The following is a 13,205-nucleotide window of genomic DNA, read 5'->3' on the forward strand; positions in this document are numbered from 1 at the left end:
AGTGACTTTATCTGTTCCTTAAAGAGTCCTTATATGTACTTTGATAATAAATTTACTCTGTACTGCCCTCACCTGTCAGATTCCTCCTTCTTTAGCCTTTTACCTCTTTCACTTATCATCTCCCAGCTTCTTACATCACTTCTTACCTCACGTCCCCACTTTCCCCCCTCACCTATTAGCTGTCAACTTGTACTCCTCGCCTTTCCCCTCCACATTCTGGCTTCTGCCCTTTTTCCAGCCCTGAAGAAGGGTCTTAAAACGTCAACTGTTGATTTCGTTCTTCGATGTTCCCTGATCTGCCAAGTTCCTCCAGACATTTGTATGTGTTGCTCCAGTTTTGCTTTTCCCTATTTTTTGACAATGTACACTAAAATCTCCATTGACACATACAATGTTGCCTTCCTTAATATCATTGACAAACATTGTTATATAGCCTTCAAAGCTGTCATTGCACTTTTTAAATGTGTTCCATTTGCCACCTTGAATATCAGCTTGTTGTCCATGATACTATCTTGTCACTCAGATAATTTACTCACATCAATAATTTGCCACCAGTTTCATAATCTTTCACGTTGATAATTTGCTTATTGCAGGAGACGTATATAAATTCCTCTGAAGCCTCACAATAAAAAGTCAGTCAGTCTGGGTAGCTGTGGTCTGTCAAGTGACTTAGCCAGTTTGCAGTTCTTCCTGTTAATACCTGGGTTTTCTCCAGTGCTCAAGTTTCCTCCTGCATCCAAAAGACTTTTGGGTTGGTAGATTCATAAGACCATAAGACATAGGGGCAGAAATAGGCCATTTGACCTATCAAGTCTGCTCTGCCATTTAATCATTGCTGATCCTTTTCTTCCCTCCTCAGCCCCACTCCCCTGCCTTCTCCCCTTTGATGCCGTGTCCAATCAAGAACCTGTCAAGCTCTGTCTTAAATACACCCAATGACCTGGCCTCCACAGCTGCCTGTGGTAACAAATTCCACAAATTCACTACCCTCTGGCTAAAGAAATATCTCTTCATCTGTTTTAAATGGACACCCCTCTATCCTGAGGCTGTGCCCTCTTGTCCTAGACTTGCCCACGATGGGAAACATCCTTTCCACATCTGTCTACGTTTTTCAACATTCAAAAAATTACAGTGATATCTCCCCCCACATTGTTCTAAATTTCTGCAAATACAGACCCAGAGCTATCAAACGTTCCTCGTATAATGCTTTCATTTCTGAAATCATTATTGTGAACCTCATCTGAGCCCTCTTGAATGCCAGCACAATGCCAGATTCTGAATCAGAATCAGGTTTGCTATCACCGGCATATGTCACGAAATTTGTTGTTTTACAGCAGCAGTACATTGCAATACATAATAATAGTAAAGAAAAGCTGTAAATTACAATTATACATACATACAATAAGTTAAATAAGTAGGGCAAAACATAGTGAGGTTGTGTACATGGGTTCGTTGTCCATTCAGAAATTTGATGGCAGAGGGGAAGAAGCTGTTCCTGAAATGAGTGTGTGTCTTCAGGCTCCTGTACTCCCTCCTTGATGATAGCAATGGCAAGAGTGCATGTGCTAGCTGATGAGGGTCCTTAATGATAGATGCAGCTGTTTTGAGGTTTTGCCTTTTGAAGGTGTCCTCAATGATGTAGGCAAGTGGAGCTGGCTGAGTTTACAACTTTCTGCATCTGTGTAGCGGTCCCTCCATACCAGACAGTGATGCAACCTGGTGGTGATGGTCCAGTTAATTGGTGACTATAAATTGTCATTGGTGTGTTGGTAAGCATGGGAATCTGGAATCGGTGATGTGCAGGTGAGTGTGGGAATCCGGGATCAGCGATAGAAATGTGGTGAGAATAGAATAAGATTAGCATAGAATTAGAACAGGTGAGTGCTTGAAAGTTGGTGTTGATTTGGTGACCATAAGACAAGTTTCTGAGCCATTCTTTGTGAATCTGCTTGGTGACAAACCCCATTTCCCTGTTGGGTAGAGAATTCCAAAGATTTACCAATCTCTAATGATGAAATATCTCCTCCCATGAACAGCTCGCCCCTTACTACGAAGCACAGTTCCCTGGTTCTAGGCACCCAATTGAAACATCAATTCCACATCAATTCTACTCTGGTAAATCCTGTAAGAGTTTTACATATTTCAATGAGATTCCCTCTGATCTGGAGAAAGTGAGTGGAAGTTATTGCTTAATGTGAGAATATGTCGGTGGAAGGGAACTGGTTGGACCTCTAATCAAGAAAGAAGCAAATAAACATGCAGGCAGTACTGGTGTGGATTGAAGGCACAGAGGAATTGTAAACTCAAGAGATTCTGCAGTTGCTGGAAATCCAGAGTAACACATACAAAATGCTGGAGGAACTCAACAGGTTAAGAAACGCCTATAGGAGGGAAATGAATAGTCGACTTATTGAGATACAGCACAGAATAGGGCCTTCCGGCCCTTCAAGCTGTACCACCCAGCATTCCCACAATTTAATCCTAGCCTAATCATGGGACAATTTAAATGGCCAATTAACTTATGAATCGGTATGTCTTTGGACAGTGGGAGGAAACCGGAGCACCCAGAGAAAACCCATGCGGTCACAGAAAGAACATACAAACTCCTTGCAGGCAGCTCTGGGTCACTGGTAATGTAAAGCGCTATGTTACCATACTGCCTTTTCTGGCTAAAACCCTTCATCAGGACTGGGAAAGAAGAGGGCAGGGTCTTAGGGAGGATGTAGAAGTGAGTTGAGAGTGAGCAGGAAGCTGAGAGGTCTCGGGAAAATCACCAAAGGAAATGAGGTCTGTGACTGACTGAAACATTTTTCTGCTGGTGAACATTTTCCAACTCTCTAAATACCATCCAACACTAAGTCTCTTTCATTCTAGTCTCTTGATTTTTATGATTTCTGGTCAAATTCCTGAGCAAAAATGAGATAACAGCCAGCTCATTCTTAGAAGATAGTTTCCGATATTGTTGGAGGGGAAAGGGGTTGGGCCCTCACATCTGTATGTGAGCCCAGGAATGGACCCCAAACTCCCTCAGTCATCCATTACCCACCAAATAGACATTCCACCTGCAGCTGTAAATGAAGGTATACTGGGAGGAGAAAATGAAACATAGTGGAAAAAGTGTAGTAGTAAAATTGCATTTGGTTCCAATTTCTTTACCTTCTGATATTTCGAAATTGCTTTTGATCAAAACAGGTCTCACCGAACCCTGAGTCAGTGATAATGAAGGTTCACTATGAGTATTCAGCGGCGGCAAGAGTGGAACCTGGCACATCTTACCCTGACCTTCTAAACATCATCAAATCCAAACTCAGCCGACAGTCAGGATGGATGGAACTGAGGTGGGAAGGAAGGGGAGTGTACACTGAACAGTTTTAGCATTCACAGCCAGTGCAGCTGACCTCCAACTCTTTTCACTCTATTTTTTTTAAGATCATGAGGACATGCAGTTCTCTTTTATTGTCATTTAGTAATGGATGCATTAAGAAATGATACAATGTTTCTCCAGAATGATATCACGGAAACACAAGACAAACCAAATGAAAAACTGACAAAAACCACATAATTATAACATATAGTTACAACAGTGCAAAGCAATACTGTAATTTGGTGAAGGACAGACCATGGGCACGGTAAAAAAAAAGTCTCAAAGTCTCTCGAAAGTCCCATCATCTCACGCAGATGGTAGAAGGAAGAAAAAAAAATTCTCTATCTTGGAAAGCTTTGGGGGCACAGTCATTGAATTTATTCAAAGCACAGATTGATAAATTTCTGTACAATAAGGGTATCAAAGGCTAGAGGGGAAATTGATGGTGAGAGATGATCACCGTTTGGAGGAGCAGGCTCAAAGAGCCAGGTAGGCTACTCCTGTTCCTAATTTTTAATGAGAAAATGGTTAACAAAGCTTGTGTCATCTTGAGCTTCATAAACAGAGGTGGTGAGAACAAAACAAGGACAGTCACACTGAATTAATATGAAGCCCTGGTTAGGCCACAGACAGAGCATTGTGTTCACTTGCACTCACCAAGGATGTACCAAGGACGAAGAATATAGATAAAATTTGCTAATGGGGTTTCCAGAGCTGAAGGATCTCAGTTACAAGGTCAAGTTGGAGAAGCTGGAAACCTCCTTGGAGAAGAGGAGTTTGGAAGGAGATTTGATACAGGTAGACAAGATTTAGATAAAATGTGTAAAGAAAAGTTGTTATTCCAGCTGACGTCAAAAGGAATTGAGTACAAAGGAATTGTAGGCAAGTGATGTGGGAGAAAAACAGAGTGGTGATGACCTGGAACAGGTTGCTGATAAGGGTGGTGAAAGCAGAGATCAACAGTAATTTCAGAAAGGTGTTGCATCAGTATAAAGGGAGAAAAAACTTGCAGGATAGAGAGAGAGAGAGACAGAGACAGAGAGATAGTCCTGGTTTGCAAATTTGCATTCCTCCATTATAGAATGCCCAATCTAGTTTTCCTAATAATATCACAGGAGTATCTTCATTACAAGGACTGAAGTAGCCAAGAGGAGAGTACACCACTGCCTTTCAAGAGCCATTAGGGATATCTAGTAAATGCTGGTCTCGCCCGCACTACCTACGTCCTATCCAAGAGAAGATCTGCGGATGCAATTTGATGTGGATAAATGTGAAGTTATCCACTTCGGTGGCAAAAATAGGAAAACAGATTATTATCTGAATAGTGGCCGATTAGGAAAAGGGGAGGTGCAACGAGACCTGGGTGTCATTATACACCAGTCATTGAAAGTGGGCATGCAGGTACAGCAGGCGGTGAAAAGGGCGAATGGTATGCTGGCATTTATAGCGAGAGGATTTGAGTACAGGAGCAGGGAGGTACTACTGCAGTTGTACAAGGCCTTGGTGAGACCACACCTGGAGTATTGTGTGCAGTTTTGGTCCCCTAATCTGAGGAAAGACATCCTTGCCATAGTGGGAGTACAAAGAAGGTTCACCAGATTGATTCCTGGGATGGCAGGACCTTCATATGAAGAAAGACTGGATGAACTAGGCTTGTACTCGTTGGAATTTAGAAGATTGAAGGGGGATCTGATTGAAACGTATAAAATCCTAAAGGGATTGGACAGGCTAGATGCAAGAAGATTGTTCCCGATGTTGGGGAAGTCCAGAACGAGGGGTCACAGTTTGAGGATAAGGGGGAAGCCTTTTAGGACTGAGATTAGGAAAAACTTCTTCACACAGAGAGTGGTGAATCTGTGGAATTCTCTGCCACAGGAAACAGTTGAGGCCAGTTCATTGGCTATATTTAAGAGGGAGTTAGATATGGCCCTTGTGGCTACGGGGGTCAGGGGGTATGGAGGGAAGGCTGGTGCAGGGTTCTGAGTTGGATGATCAGCCATGATCATAATAAATGGCGATGCAGGCTCGAAGGGCCGAATGGCCTACTCCTGCACCTATTTTCTATGTTTCTATACTGGAACATCCTATATTTTGTTAATTTTATTTTACACTTATGTCCTTGTTAATTGTTATCTAACTCATGTGCATTCTCTCTTTTGTTCTGATCGCCACATCCACTTTACTCCCAGTTACAAAGATGAGAAAAAGCAAGAGCTAGTACCCATCAGAGGAGAGGAAGATCTGAAAAAGATGTGGAATCAGGTTATCGAAAGGCACATTACTGTCTGGTGCAAGGTGAGAATGTGAATTCTGATTTGATACAAATGATACCCAGCAGGCAAGCAGAGTTTGCTTCAGCTGGGTATTTAAGAGGCAGTAACAAATGACCAAAAATGATAAAGACCATAAGACATAGGAGCAGAATTAGGTCATTTAGCCCATCTAATCTGCTCCACTATTGTATTGTGGGTAATTTAATATCCCTCTCAATCCCATATTCCTGCCTTCTCCCCGTAAACTTTGACACTCTTACTAATCAAGAACTTTTCAGCCTTTTAAATGTACTCAGTGACTTGGCCGCCCGCCACAGTTGTCTGAGGCAATGAATTCTACAGAGTCACCACCCCCTGGCTAAAGAAATTCCTCCTCATCTTGGTTCAGAAAATGAAAGTAAATGATCAATAAATACAAAAAATGATTGTGATATTTTCTAAAACTATTTAAAAAACCTCCATCCATTAACCCACCCCACCACATTTCCTACTACCACTGCTTTATTATTTTCTGTCATGTACAGATACTCCTGTCCCTAGCATCACTCCATGTACATACAATCAGTCTATGTATTTCAGCTAATCTTGTGCATTTATATATACTGCAGTGTTTTTTTATTGTGTTCTTTATGCTTACTGTGTTTTTTATGCTGTATCGAATCCGGAGTAACAATCATTTCATTCTTCTTTATACAAGTGACAAAAAACAATCTTGAAAAGAAGCTAGCAAAAAAGCTTTTCTCATTGAAGCAACTGCAGAAAATATTGTTTGGGCAATACAAGCCGAGGCTTTGAACACTCATATCATGGCTGAAGACGCTGTAAATGTGGCAGTGAAAGTGGTGGACAGAGGGCCTAATGACAGTGAGGACTGTAAATACCATAATTATCACTAAAGAGAATCAGTTGAGAAGTTTAAGAGATGAAAGCTGGACAGATCTGTTGGCCTGCTTGCCCACTTCCCAGCGCTCTGAACAAAAAGGTACATGTATGGACAGTGAATGCCTGCAGAGGCTTGGAGCCAACCTTTGGAAATACTTGTTGTAGTCTCAAAAGCCGAAAATATAATACTGTTCTTTAAGAAAGAAGGAAGAAAATTCCATAATGAAGTACGTTGTCAGAAGACGCTTAGAAAATACTATGACTGGGCAGTTGGTATTGTTTTAAAATCAGAATCAGATTAATTATCCTGATTCTCATTATACAGTATGTCATGAAATTTGATATTTGGCAGGCAGCAGTACAATGCAATACAAATCTATAAAATACAATAATATATAAAAAATACATTGTGCAAAACAGTGAGGTAGTGTTCATGGACCATTCAGAAATATGATGGCGGAGGGGAAGAAGCTGTTCCTAACATGGAATGGAGTAAAGATCCATGTCAAACAAATTTAATTTGAGGATGTAACCAGCAAGAGATATGAGGGTACAAGTAGATATGGGATATTTAGTTTTATACAAGTGATTTGATGAAGTACAACACAGAAGAAGCCAATGGGAGTGCAGAAATGAGCAAAAGTTGTGGCTGGGGTAGGCTTGATGGTGGGCCATTGCTGGGTGATGAGAAATGGACAGTGGGCAGTGGCTTCAGGATCCCAAGTGGGTGGAGCGGGAGTGGGCAGGCTGGGATCTTGAATTGTGCCTGAACTTGGATGGCCATGCCAGCTGGTGGTGTAGTGGCATCAGTGCCGGACTTCGGAGTGAAGGCTCCCGAGTTTGAATCCAGCCGGCTCCCTTGCACGCTTTCCATTGGTGCTGCGTTGAGCGTCGAGCTAGCAACTCGGCCTCGTAAAAATAAGAAAGCCTGCTAAAAAAAAATGCCATCATGACGGCTTCCTGATGACTCCACTTGGAGTTAAGCACTTTCCTCTTCTTCTTCTTTTTCTGGATGGCCATACTTTTAGTGCTGAGGAACATTGAACTGAGACATTTGTGACGCAGCCTTTGCCCAGTAATGTTCCAAGTGAAGTGGAATGTGTAACAAACATCACACTTTCAAATGTCTTCAGCAACTTGGCAGCTTGAGTAAATCTGCTGAAATTATCTTTGGTGAACTGTTCAGGGAAGCGGGCAGCTTTGCTTTTAAAGTGAACAGCCTTGGAGAACGGATAGACTGTTTGCAAGTTAAAGTAACACAGCTTGATCCTAAAGTAGATGTTTCACTGCAAAGTATTAACCTGAGAAATCCTTCATGAGTTCCACATATCAGGGAAGATGGAAAAGACAGCATTAAGTTTTACATGGATCCTTTCTGACTTCTGGAAAGGAAAAAATTCTGCAAAACACAGAAGATTGCACATCATAGTCTCAAATGAGAGTACCTATGGTATCACAGTGGTTAGTATTTAAAGGCAGGTATGGGCCTCTTACAGACAGACGGAAGTAGAGATGGAGAATGCTCCTCCACCTTTCCTTTCTGTCATGGTCTTCTACCCTCTATCAGATTCCCCTCCTCCAGCCTGTTCTCTCTTTCACCTATCAACTTCCCAGATCTTTACTTCACTCCTCCCCCTCTCCTGGTTTCACCCATCACTCTTTTGAGTCAGTATGGGTGGAAGTCAGGAACAGGAAGGGAGCAGTTACTCTGTTGGGGGTCTTCTATAGGCCCCCTGGTAGCAGCAGAGATACAGAGAAGCAGATTGGGAGGCAGATTTTGGAAAGGTACAAAAATAACAGGGTTGTTATCATGGGTGACTTTAACTTCCCTAATATTGATTGGCACCTGATTAGTTCCAAGGGTTTAGATGGGGCAGAGTTTTTTAAGTGTGTCCAGGACGGATTCCTGTCACAGTATGTGGACAGGCCGACTAGGGGGAATGCCATATTAGATCCAGTACTCGGTAATGAACTGGGTCAGGTCACAGATCTCTCAGTGGGTGAGCATCAGGGGGATAGTGACCACCGCTCCCTGGCCTTTAGTATTATCATGGAAAAGGATAGAATAGGAGAGGACAGGAAAATTTTTAATTGGGGAAGGGCAAATTATGAGGCTATAAGGCTAGAACTTGCGGGTGTGAATTGGGATGATATTTTTGCAGGGAAATGTACTATGGACATGTGGTCGATGTTTAGCGATCTCTTGCAGGATGTTAGGGATAAACTTGTCCCGGTGAGGAAGATAAAGAATGGTAGGGTGAAGGAACTATGGGTGACAAGTGAGGTGGAAAATCTAGTCAGGTGGAAGAAGGCAGCATACATGAGGTTTAGGAAGCAAGGATCAGATGGGTCTATTGAGGAATATAAGGAAGCAAGAAAGGAGCTTAAGAAGGGGCTGAGAAGAGCAAGAAGGGGGCATGAGAAGGCCTTGGCGAGTAGGGTAAAGGAAAACCCCAAGGCATTCTTCAATTATGTGAAGAAAAAAAGGATGACAGGAGTGAAGGTAGGACCGATTAGAGATAAAGGTGGGAAGATGTGCCTGGAAGCTGTGGAAGTGAGCGAGGCCCTCAATGAATACTTCTCTTCGGTATTCACCACTGAGAGGGAACTTGATGGTGAGGACAATATGAGTGAGGTTGATGTTCTGGAGCATGTTGATATTAAGGGAGAGGAGGTGTTGGAGTTGTTAAGATACATTAGGACGGATAAGTCCCCGGGGCCTGACGGAATATTCCCCAGGCTGCTCCACGAGGCAAGGGAAGAGATTGCTGAGCCTCTGGCTATGATCTTTATGTCCTCGTTGTCCACGGGAATGGTACCGAAGGATGGGAGGAAAGCAAATGTTGTCCCCTTGTTCAGAAAAGGTAGTAGGGATAGTCCGGGTAATTATAGACCAGTGAGCCTTACGTCTGTGGTGGGATAGGATCTGTGGGCATTTAGAGAATCATGGTCTGATCAGGGGCAGTCAGCTTGGCTTTGAGAAGGGCAGATCGTGTCTAACAAGCCTGATAGAGTTCTTTGAGGAGGTGACCAGGCATATAGATGAGGGTAGTGCAGTGGATGTGATCTATATAGATTCTAGTAAGGCATTTGACAAGGTTCCACATGGTAGGCTTATTCAGAAAGTCAGAAGGCATGGGTTCCAGGGAAGGTTGGCCAGGTGGATTCAGAATTGGCTTGCCTGCAGAAGGCGGAGGGTGGTGGTGGAGGGAGTACATTCAGATTGGAGGAATGTGACTAGTGGTGTCCCACAAGGATCTGTTTTGGGACCTCTACTTTTCGTGATTTTTATTAACGACCTGGATGTGGGAGTAGAAGGGTGGGTTGGCAAGTTTGCAGATGACACAAAGGTTGGTGGTGTTGTAGATAGTGTGGACGATTGTCAAAGATTGCAGAGAGACATTGATAGGATGCAGAAGTGGGCTGAGAAGTGGCAGATGGAGTTCAACCTGGAGAAGTGTGAGGTGGTACACTTTGGAAGGACAAACTCCAAGGCAGAGTACAAAAATAAATGGCAGGATACTTGGTAGTATGGAGGAGCAGAGGGATCTGGGGGTACATGTCCACAGATCCCTGAAAGTTGCCTCACAGGTGGATAGAGTAGTTAAGAAAGCTTATGGGGTGTTAGCTTTCATTAGTTGAGGGATAGAGTTTAAGAGTTGCGATGTAATGATGCCGCTCTATAAAACTCTGGTTAGGCCACACTTGGAGTACTGTGTCCAGTTCTGGTCGCCTCACTATAGGAAGGATGTGGAAGCGTTGGAAAGGGCACAGAGGAGATTTACCAGGATGCTGCCTGGTTTAGAGAGTATGGATTATGATCAGAGATTGAGGGAGCTAGGGCTTTACTCTTTGGAGAGAAGGAGGATGAGAGAAGACATGATAGAGGTGTACAAGATAATAAGAGGAATAGATAGAGTGGATAGCCAGTGCCTCTTCCCCAGGGCACCACTGCTCAATTCAAGAGGACATGGTTTTAAGGTAAGGAGTGAGAAGCTCTCGTACCTTCCTCCCGATGGCAGAGAAGAGACCATAGCCTGGGTGGTGGGGGGTCCTTGACTATGGATGCTGCATTCCTGCGCCAGCACTCCATTTGGGTGTGTTCAGTGGTGGGGAGGGCTTTACCCTTGATTGATTGGGCCATATCCACTACTTTTTGTAGGATTTTCTACTCAAAGGCATTGGTGTTTCCATACCAGGCTGTGGTGCAGCCAGCCAATATACTCTCCACCACACATCTGTAGAAGTTAGTAGTCAAAGTTCTGGATGTCATGCTGAAAACTCCTAAGGAAGTAGAGGTGCTGCCATGCTTTCTTTGTGATTGCAGTTGTGTGTTGCGCTCAGGACAGATCTTCAGATAAGACAACACCAAGGAATTGAAAGTTGCTGAACCTTTCCAGCTCTGATTCCCCGGTGAGGACTGGCTCACGGTTTCCTCTTCCAAGTTAATAATCAGCTCCTTGGTCTTGCTGACATTGAGTGAGGGAGGGGTTGTTGTTGTGGCACCACTCAGCCAGATTTTGAATCTCCCTCCTATATGCTGGTTTATCACCGCCTTTGATTCAGCTGATGATAGTGGTGTTGTCAGCAAACTTAAACGTGGCATTGGAGCTGTGCTTGGCCGCACAGACACAACTATAAAGCAAGTAGGGCAGGGGGCTAAGCACACAGCCTTGTGGTGCACCTGTGCTGTTGGAAATTGTGGAGGAGATATTTTTGCCAACTTGAACTGACTGGGGCCTGCAGGTGAAGAAATCAAGGATCCAGTTGCACACGGAGGCATTGAGGCCAAAGTTTTGAAGCTTGTTGATTAGTTTTGAGGGGATGATAGTATTGATTGCTGAGCTGTAGTTGATAAAGAGCATCCTGGTGTCTGCATCTTTGCTCTCCAGATGTTCCAGGGTTGAGTGAAGATCCAGTGAAGTGGTATCTGCTGTGGACCTCTTGTGCCAGTAGGCATTCAGCCTGGGTATACTCACATTTAAAACATTATGGTTTAGACAGTTACAGGCTGAATGTGGATAGTGGGATTAGGTTGATGTAACCCATATGGACAGGAGGAGTCTAGCTTCCTGGTGCCTAACATAGACAGTGTCAGAAGGCAAGAAAGACCTTTTTTTGTGCTATATGCTTGGAAGGGAGAAAATATGCCTATATTATTTTTTAAAAGATGCAGGGCAAAATGGGTAATTACTGACACAAATGTGAGTGGAAGGAAAATGGTTTGAATCTAAAATGCAAGATGTCTTTGCACTGCACTGCTGTCACAAAACAACACATTTCATGCCATATAAGCCACTGGTAATAGACTTGATTCTGAGATGTAATATGGAACACCTTTAAAAGGATAATAGGATTACACAGAATCAGTGTGGATTTGTGAAAGGTAAATCATGTATGACTCATATACTGGTGTTCTTTTGAGGATGTGATAGGTGGAAGAGGTAAAGGGCTACCATGGGTGTGGTGTATTTGGTATTTCAGTAGGGTTTCAATAAAGTTCCACACAGTAGGTTGGTCAACAGGGTTAGATCACTTGAAATCAAAGGTAGCATGTGGACATGGATAGAAAATTAGTTATTGGACAGAGTAGAATAAATGGATACTTTTTAATCTAGCAGGCTGTGATAGCACAGGAAAAAGATGTTTGAAGCCCTAATGGTTTACTATATACTGTAGATCAACAATTCAGCTAAGGGAGCAATCTTCTAATTTTACTTGGCAATACTGGTGAGTCTGCAAACAAACAGATGACGTCCAATAAAGAATCTTCAAGGGAGTATGAACAGTGTATGAAAATATAATGTAGAAGAAATGTGTACAAAACAAAAAAAAACACAAAAGATTAAGTGGAATGAAATTGGGTCGTGTTGATATTCAAGGGGATCCAGGTACATTTGAATATGCCACTGAAAGCAGTAGGAACGGGTGCGACAAATTATTAGGAAGGCAAATTGTATGTTAGCTTTAATTATGCAAGAGTTTGTTTATAGGAGTAAGGAAGTCTTATTGCAATCATATTGAGCCCTGGTGAGACCCTCTTGGAGTACTGTGTATAGTTTTGGTCTACTTGCTTAAGAGGAAGTTCAGACAGAATTAACTAGATCAGTTCAGGGATGGTGATTTTTCCATACAAGGAGTGATTGAGTAGATAGGATGAATATACTCTTCTCAGGTTTCCAGCCGGGTACAAGTATTGCTTATAACCAGTGTTTTGATGACAAACTCTGCCAGCTTCATCAGGGATGATGCCTGGGTATTTATACCCCCGTAGTCTGTCCCTCCTGATTGGTTAGTCCTCATCCAATCAAGTTTCCACTCTCCCACCTTGTTTACAATCGAATTACAGTTCTTACTTAGAGCAAGACCTTTGGCTTTGTTAAAATTATTTTCCTCTAGTTTTATCTCAATGGCTTCCGTTACCTGACAGTCCCAAAAGCCATTGGCACGGCATAGTAGTTTTGTGCTTTCGAAGTTGGATTTTCTTGAGTTTAAAAGAATGAGAGAGTAGATGCAGGGAGAATGCTTCCCTCAGCTGACGTGTTCATAACCAAGGGACCTTCCTACTGTTTTTATTTCACAATACACACTGAGACTTAACTACGTGTACTCAAACTGCAAAATGTACACACGTACTGTGTTCACGGAACAGAACACCCAAACTGTGATATGCATATACAATAATG

At 42.8% G+C, this 13,205-nt stretch overlaps 1 protein-coding gene across 4 annotated transcripts in view; it reads left to right on the forward strand.

Annotated features, from left to right (window-relative positions):
- The window catches only part of LOC134359985 (neutrophil cytosol factor 2-like), a 78,831-nt gene that overhangs the window by 61,049 nt on the left and 4,577 nt on the right, over positions 1-13,205 (forward strand). For all 4 annotated transcript variants that reach the window (XM_063073923.1, XM_063073922.1, XM_063073924.1 and 1 more), the window contains exons 8-9: positions 3,193-3,338; positions 5,554-5,659. In XM_063073923.1, coding sequence (XP_062929993.1) covers positions 3,193-3,338; positions 5,554-5,659 — 252 coding nt within the window. The remainder of the gene's footprint in view (positions 1-3,192; positions 3,339-5,553; positions 5,660-13,205) is intronic.

This window comes from Mobula hypostoma, chromosome 21 (genome assembly GCF_963921235.1).
Source record: "Mobula hypostoma chromosome 21, sMobHyp1.1, whole genome shotgun sequence".
In the NCBI taxonomy this organism is placed as follows: Eukaryota; Metazoa; Chordata; class Chondrichthyes; order Myliobatiformes; family Myliobatidae; genus Mobula; species Mobula hypostoma.